The following is a 19,697-nucleotide window of genomic DNA, read 5'->3' on the forward strand; positions in this document are numbered from 1 at the left end:
GGGATGGGGAGGAGGGTGCATGTCCATGTGTGACTCTCATCAGAGAGTTAGAACATGGTGCACAAGTGCCAGGATTCTGGGTGGAGACTGGGGTGGGTCCGGCTGTTTTGCTCAGTTCCCCAGACAACCCAATATGCCAGCCAGCCCAACCAGCCTGGGAGGGCTGGAGGACCTGAAGGACTTTGGATCTATCAGAAGGAAAGGGTTGGGACCAGGTTGGCCAAAATGTGACCCACAGCCCCCTCTTGGATGCTTAGGGTCATCTTTAATGCTCTTTCCCAATGAGACTGACATGGCTTCCCAATCTCGGCCAACACAGGGCTCCAGACAGCCTCTACTCACCGTCAGAGCTGGTACAGGAGATTAACATCATGTGCACTCCATCCAAGCTTAAAGGGTACAAGTGGGTGACTGAGTTTCTGGGTGCACTAAGGCAGATTGTGGGTGGCTTAGGGAACCCAGCATTGCCTTCGGCTGAGAGCTGCCTATGGCCATGAGTTCATGGCAGAGGTGGGGGAGTGCCCAGTCCTTCCCCACAGTCCCCACCACTGCTCCCTGCTGCCCTCTTCCCTCCATGCCTGTTGGCTGCCCTGGACTGGGTGTAACTGAGCTGAGAGGCTTGCCTTTACATCCTACCTTTCACTGACCCCTTCCTGTCCACTCATTCAGTTACCCTCTGTGGACCTGGTTCTCCCTGTTCCCTTGGAGGGCATGTTTTAAAGCAGGCCCGAATGTAGATCTTGAATGCACACCTATGGTCATTCTCCATTATGCACTATAGTATTGATCGATTGCCAATCTTGCTGATTCAATTCAATTCATCAAAAATGCATCCAGGGATTTCTGCCTGAGAGGCAGGACCGCTCAATGGTTAAGCACTCTGATCCTGGATCCAGATTACCTTGATTCACCCTGCTTCCTAATTGTACAACACTGGGTAGCTTAACCTCTCCGTCTCAGTTCCCCGTCCTGCAAGACCCAGATAATGATGGTACCAATCTCATAGGTTATATGTGAGGATGAAACAGGTGAATGAATGCCGAAGGGCTTAGAATGGGGCGTGGCGCACAGTAGGTGCTCAATAAATGTTAGCTATGATGACTTTTTTTTTTTTTTTTTGATGACTTAGCCAGGCTGGTCAATAGCAGAGAGTTTTAGAATGGCCACGCTATACATCACCCTGCCTTCTCCGATTGCAGCTTTGGAGCCCTGGACCCGGGGTTCAGAATACAACATCCTGGGGAGAACTCCAGACTTCAGACGGAATGTCTATAAAAAGTCCCAGAGGGGCTGTATTCTAACTTGAACTCCCCTTGGCACAAACCCTTGGAATGCTGTTGAAAGCAGCTTTTACATATGCCTAATGCTCCGTTTCTTTTATAAAGAAAAAAAAAATAGTTGAATTGATACCCTGACCAAGGTGCTTTTATGGTTTTTCCTCTCTTAAAATGTACATTTTGAAAACTGGGAACTCCCTCGCATTTTGAAATGAAGTTCAACGCAGTGTCAAGCATTGACTTGTTAGCATTATTAATACTGACACCTTGTGGCCACATTAGAAAACTGCAAGATCAAATTGACAAACGGAGCCTCTTTCCAGGAGACTTCAAAACACGTGTGAATCTGAATCTGGTCCACTCTGCAAGGAGCTTAGCTGGTTGGAAGCTCAACCAGTCCTGATGTCCCAGCAGCCACTGTCATCCAGAGGTGGGGTTTTCAGTCCACCCTGCCTGTCTTCCCTGTGGTCTTAATATGCCCCTTGGAGAACATCTGGGCCATTTCTTCCCTGCAAAATGACCTACAAAAAACCAGTGATGTTTGTAGTGTTCTCTTTCACTTGCAACAGTTCTTTACATGTTAACCGATTGTCTTCCTTACAGCACGGTCAGTCCCTCCTTAGAAATTGGATCCAGGTATTTTTGCAGGCTGTCCTTATAGCAAGCTTCTATGATAACTGAATTTATATCAAATTATTATCAAATAATAAATGCTTCTAAATCATTATTCTTAAAAGTAAGGCAGTTATTTTCCTTCTTAAAAGCTCCATACCCCATCAGGAAATGTGGAGTGAATTTTTTTTTAATCCAGAATTTTCTAATCACAAGTGTGCCACAACTCATGTGCCAGTTTCAAAGACAAAGTGGAGATAAAGGCATTTGTGGTTTAAAAATTGTTACAAAATAAGAAGTTCCTGGGCACCAAGCAGTAGTCTAGCTCAACCAGTAAAGAAATGTCTGTCTTGAGCATTGTGCTCTTTTGAGATCTACCTATATGGGTCAAATTGACAACAGTAACTGGAAAGATTAGAAAGGAAATTTAGGGAGCAGTGAGTTACTGTTAACAGAGGAGGAACAACTCAGGAAAGGAGAGTGAGAATGGTTGCACAACTCGATGAATGTAATCAGCGTCACTGAGTTGTAGAAACTGCTGAGTTGGTGTATGTCCTCCTGTGTGTATTCTCAACAACAAAAATAAAATTAATTACTTAAAAAAAAAAGAAGAAGAAGGAGTTACTGGTCACAGAAGTTCTGACCCCCTCAGACAAGGATGAAACAAAAATAGGATAATTACAAGAGGAAGAGGAAAATATTTAACTCCAGAGACAAGGCCAAAGCTCAAAGCTACACATGGTTGATTGTTTTTTAATACATTGTACAGAGTCCAAGCGTGAAAAGTGAGGCCAAAACTTCAGTACTGTTCCGATAGCTTTATTATGTAGGCATAGCTTTAAAAATGAACAAATGATCCTTGTACAAGCTGCCTCTGTGTAGGATCAAAGCAGAGGAAGCTGTTTTTCAGAATTTGGTTGTTGACAACACCTCATCTGTCACCTTCAGACACTCTTTCTGAGTATTCCTCAGGGCTGGTATTTTTTTGTAGCCTAGATGCCCTATACCAATTCAATAATTTTAGTACAGCCTTGTTTTAATATAGTATTCAGAGACTTCTATACTTGACTTAAAAATAACCTGAGGCATGACCAAAATTGTCCATTTCTTTTAACTGTACATTTGATGAGGGCAAGACCCAAGAGCAAGTGTTACTGCGCATTAAGGCTCGTGGCTTGCTCCATGGCGTGGGTGTCCTCCGCCCCGGCTTTGGGCAGGTCCAAAATGGTGGACGAGTCCTTCCTGGGATTCCCCGTGACCAGCATCCAATGATTCTTTGGTTTTTCAACTCTGTGCGAATCCAGATGTGTGTGAGCAGCAACCTCAGCTTCCTTTCCAAAATAGGTCCTGGGGCGGAGAAAGAACACTGGTTGGAATTTCAATAACAACTCTCAATAAGCAGACTGCTATACAAAGTCCTTGAGGCTCTATAAAATATTACATGTTGGCAGGTATGTTTCACCCTGTTTGGGCAAGGATTAAGTGGATAAGCCAAAAAAAAAAACAAAAAACCAAGTTGCTCTTTAGCTGATTCTTACTCATGGCAACCCCCTACGGGCCAGAGTAGAACTGGGCCCCATTGGGTTTTCAATGGCTGATTTTTTCAGAAGTAGATTGCCTGGGCTTCCTTCTGAGGTACCTCTGGGTGGACTGGAACCTCCAACCTTTTAGTTAGCAGCCAAACACATTGTACTATCCAGGGTAGTATCCTATTATAGCTAAAATTCTCTTGTGGGGGAAGGACTTGCAAATAGAAGAGGGGCTTTAATATGATTTTTCATACCATCAAAATTCTATGTGACAAAAAAAAAAAGTTCTATCCGACAGTATTTCCTTAACAAAAGTTTTTTCATGGTGCACTCTTGAAATTGAACTTCTCTGCTTATATTTACCCCAGCCCCACTCAGAATGCTTACTGCACCTGACAACACAATACCTTATGAACAGATGCCGATGGGCCACCAGTCCCCGATTCGTGTGGCAGTGATTGATGAGGACTTTTGCATTTGCCTTGACAGATAAGGAAAACATGTTATTTGCATTCTGAATTAAGGCCTCCTAAAAGTAAAAAATTGGGGAAAGCACTATAGGGTATATTCATGTAAATGTAGTTTTTTTAAAAATGGGAATAACCTGGAAGCCATACATCATGGACTGATTACATACATTATTGCAGATATCCACATCCAAAGTCAAACTGGAGAAGATGCAATATGGTCAGCGGTTTGTTTGTTTGTTTTAATTGTATTTCAGATGAAGGTTTACCAAACAAGTTTCTCGTTAAACAGTTACTACACATATTCGTTTATGACATTGGTTAACAACCCCACGACATGTCAACACTCTCCGTTCTTGGCCTTGGGTTCCCTGTTACCAGCTTTCCTGTCCCCTCCTGACTTCTAGTCCTTGCCCCAGGGCTGGTGTGCCCTTTTAGTCTCGTTTTGGCCAGTGGTGTGTTAAGTGAGAAAAAAAGTATATTCACGGTGTCCCTATTTTGTTTAAAAAAAAAAAAAGTATATGCACAAGAAAAGATAGAAATGATAAGCCACAGCGGTTACCTTCGGAAGGTAGAACTAACTAACTGCTGGCAACTTGCAAATTATTTATTATACTTTTCAAAGTTTGCACAAATAAACATCCATTATGTTTACAAGCAGAAAAAAATAATAAATATTATTTCAAAATCCTGGCTCATGTAAGCTACAAGCTGTGTGAGAAAGAGAAAAGCAACCCCAACACCCAGAAGCTGGCCTGGCCCAGGCCTGGACATTCTCCTGTTAAACACTGTCAATTTCACAGAAGGTCGGCATCAGACAAGGCCACTCCATGACCATGATGGGTCAAGACAAAAACAGGCTGCTCTGTGATCATGTGTGAACACAGACAAAACACGAACGTTGTCTAAGACACAAAACACCCCGACATCATACACTCCTGGCTAATATGAATGACTGCTGCTGCTTTACAAACTACAACCTCAGCCCCTCTAGTCTGCCGTCCCTCAATTTAATGAGATGCGTAATCATAGAATTAGGAGTCCCAGGGTGGCACAAACAGCTAAGCAATCAACTACTAGCCAAAAGGTTGGCAGTTCGAATCTACCCAGAGGCACCTCAGGAGACAGACTTGGTGATCTGCTTCTGAAAGGCCACAGCCTTGAAAATCCTAGGGGGCAGTTCGGCTCTGCACAAAGAGAGTCGCCAGGAGTCAGAATTGACTTGATGGCAACTAACAACAACAATCATAGAATTACCCCCTGCTTCCTGAAAGCATCCAGTCTCAAGGAAACCTCCATTTCCTAGAATCCTCCACAAAATCAACCAACCAAAGCCAAATCCTCTAAGTCCTTTCTAACACCCTCGTACTGAGAGGTGCCAAGGTTCCATGTGGCGTGCGTTCCCCTCAGTGCAACAAGTAATAGACCCAACTTGTTCAGTACAGGCGTGTTCTTGGCTGCAGGAGATTGATATGTGCAGGTTAGCTCAAACAGGTCTTTGTTGTTGTTGTTGTTGAGTGCCACTGAGTCAGTTCCAACTTACAGCAACCCTATATGTTGGAGTAAAACTGCCCCATAGGGTTTCCTAGGCTGTAATCTTTACAGGTGAAACCCTGGTGGCGTAGTAGTTAAGAGCTATGGCTGCTAACCAAAAAGTCAGCAGTTTGAATCCAGCAGGAGCTCCTTAGAAATTATGGGGCAGTTCTGCTCTGTCCTATAGGGTCGCTATGAGTCAACTCGACAGCAATGGGGTTGGTTTGGTTTTGGAATCTTTACAGAGCAGGTCACCAGGTTCTTCTGTGGAGCCACTGGTGAGTTCGACCCGTTAGCAGCCCAGCACTGAACCACTGTACCACCAAGCCTCCTTCTTAAGGTTCCCATTTTGCAGACGTGTAACCATGTCAGAGTGAGGTTCGGAGACCCGTTCCAGACCACGGGGTGAGCTAGCAATGCAGGAAAGAGCTCCTGGTACCTAGGCCACTGCTCCAAGAATAATAACAATAATAAACCACAATAATAGTTAACGCTTCTGAGTGCTTCCTGTAAGCCAAGCTCTTTTCTAATAAGCACTATAAACATGCTAACCATTTGATCCTCACAAAGCTGCATACTGCCAGTTACTGGTTGCCATCAAGTCAACTTTGACTCACGGCAACCCCGTAAGTTTCAGAGTAGAATTGTGCTCCGTAGGGTTTTTAGTGACTGATTTTTGAAGCAGATCTCCAGGACTTTCTTCCAAGGTGCCTCTGGGTGGACTCAAATCTTCACCCTTTTGGTTAGTAGCCAAGCGTGTTAACTATGTGTATCACGTAGGAATTTCAAAACCTCATAAGGTAGGTAGTGTTTTTAACCCCCATTTTACAGTTAAGGAAACAGAGACACTGACAGTATAAGCCATGGAAATGAAAGGCAATTCCAAGAAGAACAAAGCTTGGCAAAGGCCAACTGAAGAGAAGAAAGTTGTGGAGTGTTTTGTTACAGACAAGGTATCCTCCAGACTATGGGAGACAACCTCGCGTACTAGTGTCCACCTGGCAGAGCTTGGAGGGAAGCAGACCTTGTCTGGCAGATTCAGAGGGGCCTGTATTTGGGCATCACTTCCTGGAGAGTGGGCAGTGGCCATGGTTGGCCATCTCAACAAACCAGCTCTTCAGATCCTTCCCTGCTGTAATCCCACACTTTCCCAGCGACTTCTAACAACCTTTCATTCACCATCTGCTGGATGGGTCATGAGTGAGTAAGAAAACCTCTGGACCCCCGAAACAATGATGCCTGCTCTTGCCCGCCAGACCTTCCCTTCCTGTCCGGCAGGGCCTCAGGACCCAGTCTCAAAGGCCCAGGGTCCTGAGAAAATGACCAGAAACAAGAAGCAGAAAGGTGCTGTGCCGCAGGACCACTGTGTGCACCTATATGGCTGCCCTGCTGTCTCTTCTGCTGCCCTAAGGCTTCCCAGTCTCTTCAGAAATTAGTGAAGTCCCTGGGTGATGCAAACAGTCAATGCACTCAACTGCTACCTGAACGGCTGGAGGTTCAAGTCTACCAAGTGTGCCTTGGAGGAAAGGCCTGGCCACCTACTTCAGAAAAATGAGTCATTGAAAACCCTGTGGGGCACAGTTCTACTCTGACACACGTGGGGTCGCCATGAGTCCGGGTCAGCTCAAGAGCAGCTGGTTTGGTTTTAGAAATTAGTACTTAACGGAGACCTGAAAGAAAACAGCGCCATAATCCTCACGATCTGTTATGAACTGAATTCTGTCCCCGAAATGTTGAATATTACAGGTTAAAGTCCTAACTCCTGTACCTGTGGATGTGACCTTGTTTGGAACAAGGGTTTTTGAAGGTTAACCTGAGGTCATACCAGCATAGGTTGGATCCTAATCCCACCTGAGTGGTGGATTACAAAAGAGAACAGACACAGAGACACAGGGGAAGACGCTATGTGAAGACCCATGTACAAGCCAAGGAGCACCAGGGATGGTCCAGGAGCCACCAGGAGCAAGAGAGAAGCTTGGAACTGTTTCTCTCTCAGAGCCCTCAGAAGGCATCAACACAGCCGATGCCCTCATTTAGACCCCCGGCCTCCAGAACTATGAGACGATAAATTTCTGTTCTTTAAAGCCACCTGCTCTGTGGTGTTTTCTTACAGCAGCATTAGAAAACCAAGACACAATCTAAGGTCAGTGGTTCTCAACGTGACAATTAAGTCAGGGGCAGGGCCTGGGCATCAGTATTTTTTTTAAAAAAAACTCCTTAACCCAGTTGCCATGGAGTTGACTCCTACTCCTGATGACCCCACATGGCGACCCCACGTGTGTCAGAGTAGAGCTGTGCTCCATAGGGTTTTCAATGGCTGATTTTTTTTTAAGTGGGTCACCAGGCCTTTCTTTCAAGGCACCTCTGGGTAGACTCAAACCTCCAACCTTTTGGTTAGTAGCCAAGCACATTAACTGTTCGCTCCAAGAAGGGACTCCAAAAAACTCCCTAGGTGATTATAATGTGCAATTGGAACTGAGAAATACCAACGCAGGATGCTGCTACAGGGCAAAATGGTACCCTCCAAACTTCAGTTATAGATGAGAGAGTGAGAGAGAGACCTGTGATAAGTCTTCTCTTTAAGGACAGGAATAAAGTCCATCCACTTCATGGCACTAGTTCCCATGCCTTCCCTGGGGCCATGCTCACCGGGGTAGGTAAGCCTTCATATTCCAGGCGCAGTTGGGGGTCAATATAGGCAGCCTGCCAGCAGTTCCGGTAGGAGACTTCATCCGTCAGGTACACTTCCTGGAGCCAAGACTTCTTGGATGATTTCAGTAGGGTCCGGTGATCACTTGCTAAATATAACTGAAAACGATAGCAGACAGATGCCAAGTTACAGTGATTTGAAAACCTACCTGAAAATAAAAAGTGATCAACTGGCTGGATATCAAATGTGTTCAAAAGCAGTTTTCAAAAAAAAATCCCTGCTCTCACTGATTGCATGAGAACGCTCAATTTTCCTGTATCTTAGAAATGTCATCTTGGAATGCTGACACTGCCTCTTCCACCTTTGCCTTGAACTCCTTTTCTGCCAGTTCTCTCCTTCCTTCAAATACCAAATTCAGTCTTCTTCTTCCCATTCCAGCCCCCTCCTCCTCTTATTCAGAGCATAGAACCTAGATCAATATTTTATTTATTATAAAAAAAATGTTGCATAAAACTCATTCCATTATTTTAAAAATGTTGCATAAAACTCATCCCACGGCCTTCTGGAATGAACATCCACACTTGGAGTTTGTGTCAGGTTTCTGGCTGCCTGTCCCCTTACCAGAATGCACCCCATCCTGCTGGAAAGTTAGAAATATCAGTTTCCTATTAGCTTTTTGCTGACTCACCTTCACCCTGGCCTTGGAGGTAGTTTCTGCATATTTTGCCCGGGATTTCAGTAAGCACCTGTCATAGGCAAGGCTGGGCTGTGGGGCACTAAGGGGCCGGCAGAAATGAGTTACCATCTCCAGGAAGCTTTCCAGCCAGCGGCAGGGACGATCAAGTACAGTATGGAAACAGAAGCACCTGTAAGGTACGGGCCGACCAGCAGAGTTGCAGTGAGCTGTGGGAGTGAAGAGATGGGAACACAGTGCTCTTCCTGGGCTCAGGAAAGGCTCCCAGGAGGTGTGCCAGGGAGCCACAGGGGATGGGCAGGGAAGACCAAGATGTGTTATGATGTTGTTGTTGATTGCCATGGAGTTGATTCTGATTCATAGCAACCTCACATGTGCAGAGTAGAACTGCTCCATAGGGTTTTCAAGCCTGTGACCTTTCAAAAACAGGTCACTAGGCCTATCTGCTATGGCCTTAAGTGCCAAGATAAAGAACTGGGACTTAGTCCGGAGAGCAATGGGGAGCCACCGATGACTTTCCAATGGAGGTGGGATATAACCAGACCTGAGCATTTAAAGGTCAACCTGGCAGGACCATCTGGTATAGTTTCAAGTCTAGGTAGACTAGAGAGGCCAAGAAACTGGGCCTTAAGCAAGATAGTGCCATAGGGAATGAATCAGACAGGCCAGAATGCATTGCGAAGGAGCGATGGGATTGGTAATTTATGATATAGGCGGGTAATAGGGTCACTATGAGTCAGAATCGACCCAAAGGCAACGGGTTTTATAAGCAGGTAAAGGAAGCAGATCCAGGGTTACAGTATGGCTTTGGCCTTAGGTGATGGGAAGAATGAGCATGCCATTCAGAGCAATAAGAAAACGAGGACTTAAAATGGCAAAGAATATCAACCTCAAACCACAAAACTTGCCTGTTGATATAAAATAATAATAAGGTCAGGTACAGGCCCAGAAGACCACTATCACCAGAATTTTTATGAATGCCCTGGAAGTGCTTACTAATCCAAAAAAAAAAAAAAAAAAACAGAAATCACAGCTATGAGATTTTGGGAAGATAAAAAAGTCATCATTTGAAGATGAAATTACCATCTACCTAAAAAACCCAAGAGAATCAACTGAAAGCTATTAAAATTAATAGAAGTAAGCGGTTTCATCAAAAGTAGATATAAAAATCAATAGCTTTCTTATATATTTGTTATGTCTATCAAAAGAGCCTCGCTACAATAGCATCCAAAATACAAGCTACCAAGGAGTAACCTTAAAAAAAACTGGCAGCAAATCCAGTGAAAAAAAATTTTACTGAGCAATATAAAAGGATATTTGAATAAATGCAGAGACATCTCAAAAGAAGAAATACTGTAAAGCTACTAAGAACCTGAAGCTACTTAATTTTACAATGCCAGTCAAAATTCCAAGGCTTTTTTTTTTTTTTTTTGGACAAGAGCACAGGGACTTGAAAAAAAAAATGATATTATATTTATCTTAAAGATTAAATTTTTAACATAATTTAGAAAAACAAGAGTAATGAGAAGGAACTAGGCCTAGCAGCTTTCAAAATAAAATACAAAGCTATAATAATTAAGATGCTACAGTCCTGGCATAAAAATAGATAACCCAAGTTCAATGGATCAAAATAGAAAGCCCAGAAACAGCTTAGAGTATATATAATGACTTTATACATGCGAAGGGAAGCATCCTGTGTCAGTGGAGAAAAGAATAATAATAATAAAAAAAATAGAACAGTTACAGCTGACTAGTCCTTTGGGGGAAATTTAAATGTTCAAATCAAAGCATTTATGAAAATAAATCCCAAGTGGACTAAAGTTAAAAGTCAAACTGAAAACATCTACAAGTTAATATAAGTTTTTCTTTTCGTCAGATCTCTGGGGCCGACTTTGAAGCTTTAAAGCAATGGAAGAAATTACAAAGAAAAACATGGGTCCATTTTACTAAAAGATGTAAAATATTAAAACAATCTGATTTAAAAGTCAAGCAGCAAATGGGAGAAAATATTATCGACAAATAAGGCAAAATGTTATAATCTATGAAAGAGCAGAAATATAGACCCAACTCAATAAAAAGGTAAAGAAAACCTGATTCACAGGACAGAGGGGAAGAAAGGAGAGAGGGAGAAAATGAAGGAAGGGAGAAGGGGAAAGGGACAGATCAAAAATACGGGGAAAAAATTACAGCACTATAAAATATAAATACCTTTCTTCTCTTTTTGCTTGTTTCTCAAATTAGCAAAAATTTTTACTATAACGTTTATTACTGTTAATAAGTCAGTTGATAAGCCTTCTTATTTACTGTAGTTGAGAGTACAAATTGGTACAACCCTTTACCAAAAGAACTTGTTATATGTATCAATGCTTTTAAATGTGCTCATAGCCTTTTACTAAGAATTCTATATCAAAAAATCTATCCTGTGTATAACCAAACACTTCACGGAATTTGGTTCTTTGGTTTGGAGGTTCAGGGACATGGTTTGGGGACACGGAACATCCCAGCTACTTTACCTAATAACATGTTTAGTGTTTCTGTTCTACCTCCCAGGTTGTTGCATAGAGGTTGGGATATTAAAAGCTTGCGAGCAGCTGTCCAAGGCACAACAAATAGGCTCTATTTGCCTGGAGCAACAGAGGAAGAAGGAGAGTCAGGAATTGGAGGAGGAAATGGATGTGTGGCTAATTGCCTCCATGAACAATTACCTCCTTTGCCATGAGACCAAAAGAACTGGAAGATGCCCGGCTACCATTACTGAGCATTTTGATCAAAGATTCTATAAATGAATCCTGGCCAGAAGGGGTAAAATTGCAAAACAGAATTTAAAATTCACATGGACTCCAGACTTTCCGGAGCCATGGAGGCTAGAGGAATCCCTGAAACTATTGCGCTGACATAATCTTTAAACCTTAAACCAAAAATATCCCCTGAACTCTTCTTTAAACCAAATAGTTGTTGTTGTTGTTAGATGACACTGAGTCAGCTCTGACTCACAGTGACCCTATGTACAACAGGACAAAACATTGCCTGGACCTGTGCCATCCTCATAATCTTTACTATGTTAGAGCCCATTGCTGCAGCCATTGTGTCAATCCATCTTCTTGAGGGTCTTCCTCGTTTTCACTAGCCCTCTTCTTTACCAACCATGATGTCCTTCTCCAGGGACTGGTACCTCCTGATAATAGGTCCAAAGTAATTGAGACGAAGTCTCACCATCCTCGCTTCTAAGAAGCATTCTGACTGTACTTTTACCAAGACAGATTTGTTCATTCTTCTGGCAGTCCATGGTATATTCAATATTCTTCCCCAACATCATAATTCAAAGGCATCAATTCTTCTTTGGTCTTCCTTATTCATTGTCCAGCTTTCACATGCATATGAGGCAACTGAAAATACCACGGCTTCCGCCAGGCACACCTTAGTCCTCAAAGTGACATCCTTAGTGACATCTTTACTTTTTAACACTTGAAAGAGGTCTTTTGCAGCAGATTTGCCCAATGCAATACATTGTTTGATTTCTTGATTGTTGCTTTCCTGAGCATTGATTGTGGATCCAAGTAAAATGAAATCCTTGACAACTTCGATACTTTCTCCGTTTAACTAAATGGTAGTTTAGCTTAAGTAGCAAAGAATGCCTGCCTTGAGCATTGCTCTCTTTTAAGATCTAGCTAGACGGATCAGACTGACAACAGCAAATCAAAAAATTAGATAGGAAACTTAGGGGGCAGTGCCTTTATCTTAATGGAGGAGGAACAAATTGGGAAAGGAGGGTGAGAATGTTTGCACAACTCAAAGAATGTAATCCATGTCACTGAATTTTACATCTGGAAATTGTTGAATTGGTGTATGTTTTGCTGTGCATATTCTCCACAACAAAAAATAAAATAAAACTATAAAAAAAATCTATGCTAAAGACATAACCCTTAATTCGTGGTGGAGTAGCGGAAGTTTTAAGCACTTAAACACAGATTGTGCACTGGAGTTTCACGTATAATAGAGAAACACTGGACCAAATCCAACTACCAAATGGTAGACTAAAGGTTAGGTAAATCATGATACATCCATACAATCATAGAGTATGCAGCCATTAAATGTTATCACAAAGAGCTTTCAGAAATGTGTAAAAGTATCCATTTATTTCTATATTTATCAAGGTCACATAGAAGTTTTTGAAATTTTTACAATGTACATATTCAAAAAGTTCAAAGAAAAAAGTAATAGCTCAAAATAGTGTATTCATCATGCTTATATCTCAGTTTTAAAAGGGAATACATAGGAAAACAAACAGAAAATGGGCCAAAATGTCAGTAGTGCTAATATCTGGGTAAGACAATGGGTATTTTCCCTAATTTCTACAATTAAAATCAGGCTTCAGCTTACCATCAATGGTGTGTTACAGTTTAATTGGCAGCATTACTTTTTCTTTGTGGTACAAAATATCATGCTATATCGTACAACGACGAAATCTTCAACTTTCAATGAAAAACTTTATATAGCACCGGCTCTGTTACTTACAAGCTGTGTGACTTAGGGCAAATCGCTGATCCTCTTTGTGCCCCAGTTTCCCCATTGGTAAAAGAGGAGTAAGATAGTCCCTTCCCCCATTGACTCATTTGAGGGATTAATGAGTTAATACATGCCAAGCACTTAGAACACCTCTTGGCATGTAGTAAGGTAGGTATAATAATCCCATTTTATAGATGAGAAATAGACTCAAAAAGGTTAAGCAAAGCCCCATCCCAGAGGTAGCATGCATTCCAGCTAAAATTCAAACCCCAATGTATCTATTCTATTACACCTCCTAACCTTCAAGGAAGAGGTGAAGTGCATAGACGTAAGCTCCCTGACTCAGGCAGACTTAAGCATCTCATGTTGTCCTCCCATATTTGACAAAAGTTTGAAAACCAGAAGTTTAAAAAAGAAAAAAAAACAGACCATATACCTCCTGGTACTGGTAACATTCAACAACCATTAGATGATTGTTGGAGCCCTGGTGGCATTCTGGTTAAGAGCTTGGCTGCTAACCAAAAGGTCAGCAGTTTGAATCCACCGGCTGCCCCTTGGAAATCCTATGGGGCAGTTCTACTCTGTCCTAAATAGGGTTGCTGTGAGTCGGAATTGATTCAATAGCAATGGGTTTGGTTATTTTTTCATTTGTAATTAATAGATGACTATTAATTAATCCAATCATTTTTTATTAATTAATCCAATCATTTAATTTACAGGTGGAGGTAGGATAAATTTTTACTTTTTGCCACCTGCAATGCAAAAAGGTTTCCCTCCCTTGCTCTTTCACTTTTAAGGGTGCTGCAAAGTTAGAAGGAAAGAATTGGCCCAAAGCTGCCCATGGAAAGTGACAGGCTGAAGCCATATGAAGCCAGATGGGGTCCATGTCTGCAGAGCGCCTGGTCCACTTCAGTTGGCTGCTAATGACCCCTCATGGAAACAAAGCTGACTGATCCAAGGTAGGCATTCAAAATCATGACTCACCATTTTGTCTTCAGATCCTCCTGTTATGCCAAGACAAAAGTTCTGCCCGTATCTAAGGACTTGACCGATGGCATCTCTGTCTACGCTGTCAGAAAAAAAAAAAAATTTTTTTTCAGTGGGGAATAAATATGATATACTGTAAACTCACTATTAAATCACTCTACACCTCTACTTTTGTGTTTGCAATTTTGTTTATAACCAGTTTTACTGCTTATGTATATTCACGTACCATAATAGAACTAAATATCTAAATAAAAGGTTTTCTGTTTCAGCCTTAAAATCCACCCACCATCTTATTCCTTGCCCCCAACCCTAGCCAGAGCACAGAATATCCCCACTCTGTAAGCCTTTGGCCAGAGTGGACTGAGCACTACCCAACACGAAGAAATTCTGCTCGAGTGCATTTGACATTTTTAGAGAAAAACCAAAAGGAGTCCTGGTGGCACAACATTTAAGTACTCAGCTGCTACCCAAAAGATTGGTGGTTCAAGCCCACCAATCGCTTTGAAAAAGAAAAGACCTGGAGATCTGCTCCGGTAAAGATTACAGCCTAGGGAACCCTATGGGGCAGTTCTATTCTGCCATATTGGGTCGCCGTGATTTGGAATCAACTCAACGGCACCCAACAACAAAGAAAACTAAAGTAATACATTTGTAGACACTAAAATCTTCTAATTATCCAGGAAACAGAAGTTGTGATCAGTTTTTGTTTTATAATGAATTGTCCGTATTCAAAAGAAATTTAAATTGAGAAGCTTCTTTAAGACTTAAAACCTGTTGCCATTGAGTCAATTCCGACTCATCACAGCAACCCTATAGAACAGAGTAGAGCTGCCACAAAGGGTTTCCAAGGAGTGATGGGTGGATTCGAACTGCCGACCTTTTGGTTAGCAGCCAAGCTCCTAACCACCAGGGCTCCCTTTAAGGCTTAAAGGACTGGCTATGTAAACACTGTTATTATAGACTTATAAACTAGTTAACAAAGTGAAAGCAGTAGTTTTCCTTTGTAGTTATATATCTCTTTGTTCTCTAAGGGCTTAATTGCTTATTTTCAAAATCACCTTGAGTCTTTTTTTTTAAATGGGCAATTAATTTTAAAAGAGTAAATTTCTTGCATTAATATAGATATTTTTTAGAGACCCTATAAGACAGAGTAGAGCTGCTCCATAGGGTTTCCTAGGAGTGGCTGGTGGATTTGAACTGCCAACCTTCTGGCTAGCAGCCAAGCTCTTAACCGCTGCACCACCAGGGCTCCAAAAATAACATAGCAACATTAAAAGCAGTGAAAGTACTCAAAGGAGCTCAAAGCATCCTGAGATGTTACCAAGACAACCCACATTACTTCCAGGCAGAATATGAATTTAATTCCCTGGGTCCAATACTTATGAATTAAGCATTTTGAATTAAACACAAATTGCCAATTATCATGAAGTCTAAGAAAAGGGTTTATAAAGACCCCTTGATTAATAATCTTTAAGGTAAGATAACGAGATGAGAATCCCAGAGAATGTTCATACAACCTTCAATGAGCACCGCTCTAATCCCAGGGCATCCGCAAGCTACAAACAGAAACTTACATTGATGATGAAAATAAGTTGAAAATTAAAGTGTCCTACCTCAAAATCACAAAAGTGTTTCTGCCAACCGGGTTCTTGGTTTGAGCTGCACTCAGGCCACAGGGCAATTCCAACTCATCCCTCAGGTGGGCTTTAATTTCATCTGGAGTCATACACAGGCTCAGATCCCCAGTCAGAAACACATCGGCGTCTGTCTCGGCATGGTCAGGGTTCACAAGCATCACTTTGTCACCGTAGTGAATATACCCATCTTCAGATACGGAAAGCTGCATCTGCAATTTTAATAGGAATTTTTTCAAATAAACCATGCAATTCCTGAGTGACCAGGCCTCTCCCAGGTGTATCTTTTCCTTCTCAGACTAGGATCCATTTCTATAAGGGATTTACTTGGATTCTCTCAAATCCTTGTTTTCCTTTTTTTTTTTCCCTGCCACTGCCCCCTCCCACTTTGCCAAGGCAATCAGTAAATCAGATGCTGTCAAGTCGATTCCAACTCATGACAATCCCATGTGCATCAGAGCAAAACGGTGCTCCATAGGGTTTTCGATGGCTGGTTTTTCAGGAGTAGATCAACAGGCCTTTTCTTCCAAGGGACCTCTAAGGTGGACTCGAACGGCCAACCTTTCAGTCAGCAGCCAAGCATGTTAACCGTTAGCATCACCCAGGGACTCCTTGCCAAGGCAAAGCAATCCAGAACCCAGTGCCGTCGAGTCGATTTCAACCCGTAGCGATCCTATATGACCAAGTAGAACTGCCCCATAGAGTTTCCAAGGAGCGTATGGCAGATTCAAACTGCTGACCCTTTGGTTAGCAGCTGTAGCACTTAACCACTATGCCACCAGGGTTTCCAGGCAAAGCAAAGCCCCCAATGATCTCAAATGAAGTCAACTGACACTTTCATAAATCACAAATTTACTCATTACGAATTTATTCAGTATTCGTTGACTATTTTTGTGTATCAATTAAGTGGCATTTTACTTATTTACATACTAATTCATTCATTTCTTCATTTAAAAAATATAGGTAAACATAATTAATAGCCAACTCCTCTTATGTTTCTAAAATCTTGAGGAATTCTAAATGTTTGTGGCTTTCAGATTTTTTTTAAACTGTTATTTTCCAAATGACCACCCATCTATGGAATTTCTGCTTGCTAACATAGATTTACACTTCATTCTACAGAATTTTGAAACCATTATTTGGATTTAAAATTACCTGTCTCAAAAGATGCCCTTTCAGTCTCCTGCTTCTCTGTATGAGAAGTTCCCCCTTGTCTCTTTTCTCTAAGAAGTCTTTCATGAGCTCCTGAAGAGAAAATGAGTGAAGTCCAAAGGGTCAGTAATAGTCCTGAGTAATCCAGATGCTGGTTGGTAGGCTTTAGGTCAGAAGCACCTCAAGTTCAAAAAGCAAAATTTGAGAACAGAAAAAGAAATGTGAACATAATAGGAATGGTAAAAAAAAGGAAAAACAAACCATAATTTGAATATTTTCATTTCGTTGTAGAATGCTTGGAGAAATGAAAAAGGCAAGGAAGGAAGAGAGAAAGAAGGAAAGCAAAGCACCTGTGACCACTCCAGCCAGTGGCAATCATGAGTGAGATCTGGAGAGCATCGGCCCCCGCTGAGGTCTCCCCAGGTTGTGTGATGATTGACATTGGAAAGTCTACCCACTCAACCAGAACGAAGCATGGGTGTGGCTTGGTCCAGGGCCTTGTCAAGACAAGGCGATGGAGTACAAAGTCAGGAAAAGGGACGCTAAGGAGGGAGTTGCGGGGAGGGATGTTTAGAGTCTTTTCAACTGACTGCAGTCTCTGAGACTATAAGACTCCAAGGAACAGGAAGAATTTAGTGGGGCTCTGGACTAAGGGGAGGTCCCTGGGCAGTGCAAATGCTTTGTGCTTGACTGTTAACCTAAAGGGAACCCACTCAGCGGTACCTGCAAGAGAGGCCTGGCGATCTGCTTCCATTATGATTAATAACCAAACCAAACCCGTTGCGATGGAGTCGATTCCGACTCAGAGCGACCTATAGGAAGAGTAGAACTGCCCCATAGGGTTACCAAAGAGCGGTTGATGGGTTCGAACTGGCGACCTTTTGGTTAGCAGCCGAGATCTCACGCACTGCACAGTCAGGGTCCCAATCTGTTAGGATTACAGCCAAGAAAATCCTATGGAGCGCTTTAATTCTGTAACACGTGGGTCGCCATGAGTCAAAACCGACCAGAGGGAACAACAACAGACTAAGGAGGAGGCATGAGCTGAAGCCTGGGAGTCAAGGCACGGAATTTGGAGGCCAGGGAAACCAGTGGGACAGAGTGTTACAGCGCTCAGACTACAAGGGCCCTGAGAACTGGGTTTGCAGGCCAGCGGAAGGGATTCCTTGGGAGTTCAGGGAAGGATGGGAATTTAGGGGTCTTCCGTGTATTCCCGATAGGAGAGGGGATTTGGGTGCTCAAAGTAGGAAGCTGAACTCAAGGCAAGGTTTGGAGTCCCTGAGCTCCCGAGGACTGGGGGCCTGGGAGCGCTCGCTGGAGTCGGGGGTCCGCGCCTGGCCACGGCCCTCTGTACCTCCTCCAGGTAGACGTCCTCGTTCCAGTTGCCCATCCTGACTCGTGGACCGTACAAGTTCTGCGCCATAGTCCCCTGCTGTCCGGTAAGCAGGCCTGCCTGCGACACCCTTTGCGTTAGCGTTCCCGTCGCCATGACGACGCGACCCCGCGCGATTGGTCAAAGTCGGGGACTGCTGGCCAATGAGTGACAACACAAAGAGCGTTCTAGGTCCTCGCGGACCTCAGGGGAGTCCGCGCCACCCCGTCTCCAAAGCTTATATTTCGTTGAGTATAACCTCAAAGCAGACCCTGGTGGCCTAGTGCTTAAGAGCTACAGCTGCTAACCCAAAAGTCAGCAGTTTGAATCCACCAGGCGCTCCTTGGGACCCCTGTGTGTGACAGTTCTGCTCTCTCCTACCGGGTCACTGGGACTCAGAATCCCCTCGACCATAACTGGTTTGGTTTTTTTTTAAACAGGTATGATTGCAAAGCACGCGAAAGGCCTCATTATACTAAGTGCTTCCTCAAGAAAGAAAAAAAAAATTTTTTTTTACTAGACTCTAAACAAAAAGCTGCTATAAAAATACACCGTACCTTTACTTCTCAAGGCAGCCAAGAGGAGTTTTTTTTTTTTACTTCTCAAGGCAGCCAAGAGGAGTTTTTAATTGGAAACACAGCTTGTGCTTGCAGCCTCATTTTATAATCAGCAGCGGCAGAGGCAGCCGCAGCCAAACCTGGGGTCCATGCCGACTCACGGTGACCCCATGTGTGTCGGAGTAGAACTGGGCTCCATACGGTTTTCAAAGGCTGATTTCTAAGGCACCTCCCTGTGGACTCAAACCACCAACCTTTCAGTTGGCAGCCAAGAAATTTTGCCCTAATTGTAAACCCATACATGCTCAATGCGGAAATGTGGAAGCCAAGATAACACAGAAGGAAGGGGAAAATCGCTCAAAATTTCTCACCCTCAAAAGTAAGAAATACACCATATTAGTATATTTCTGTTTAAACATTTCTGAGGTAGTTCGTTTTTTTGTTTTTTTGGTGTTTTTGTTTGTTTTTTGATATTTTATTGTTTTTTGACACTTTATTGTTCTTCAGGAGACAGTAAGCAAATTAGGTTCCCATTTAATAATTTTTATACTAATTGTTCCATGACATTGGTTATGGTTTTCACAATGTGTCAACATTCTCATTATTTCCATTCTGTTTGGTCTGTTTCCATTAATCTAGCTTCCATGCCCCTTCTTGCCTTCTCATCTTTGCTTCTGGGTAGATGTTGACCGTTTGGTCTCATATTGTTGATGGTTTAAGGGACCAT

General features: G+C 42.7%; 1 protein-coding gene across 1 annotated transcript; it reads right to left on the reverse strand.

Annotated features, from left to right (window-relative positions):
- Positions 1-2,953: 2,953 nt before the first annotated feature.
- CFAP161 (cilia and flagella associated protein 161) lies at positions 2,954-18,497 on the reverse strand. Its single transcript, XM_003413752.4, has 7 exons — positions 18,396-18,497; positions 17,045-17,134; positions 15,869-16,101; positions 14,253-14,337; positions 8,068-8,226; positions 3,826-3,899; positions 2,954-3,236 (listed from the first exon to the last, which is right to left on the reverse strand). Exons 1-7 carry the CDS (start codon positions 18,462-18,464, stop codon positions 3,041-3,043), a joined length of 906 nt encoding a protein of 301 aa, XP_003413800.2. The 5' UTR covers positions 18,465-18,497; the 3' UTR covers positions 2,954-3,040.
- Positions 18,498-19,697: the final 1,200 nt, after the last annotated feature.

Source organism: Loxodonta africana, chromosome 13 (assembly GCF_030014295.1).
Source record: "Loxodonta africana isolate mLoxAfr1 chromosome 13, mLoxAfr1.hap2, whole genome shotgun sequence".
Lineage (NCBI taxonomy): Eukaryota > Metazoa > Chordata > Mammalia > Proboscidea > Elephantidae > Loxodonta > Loxodonta africana.

Bases quoted from the DNA above. Each gene is read 5' to 3' on its own strand.
- CFAP161 (XM_003413752.4), bottom strand. From the start codon at position 18,464: ATGGCGCAGAACTTGTACGGTCCACGAGTCAGGATGGGCAACTGGAAC. The intron at 3,900-8,067 runs GTGAGCATGGCC...TTATCTGTCAAG, and splicing joins ATGAAGGCTTACCTACCCCG to GCAAATGCAAAAGTCCTCAT. The intron at 3,237-3,825 runs GTATTGTGTTGT...TCTCCGCCCCAG, and splicing joins CATCGGCATCTGTTCATAAG to GACCTATTTTGGAAAGGAAG.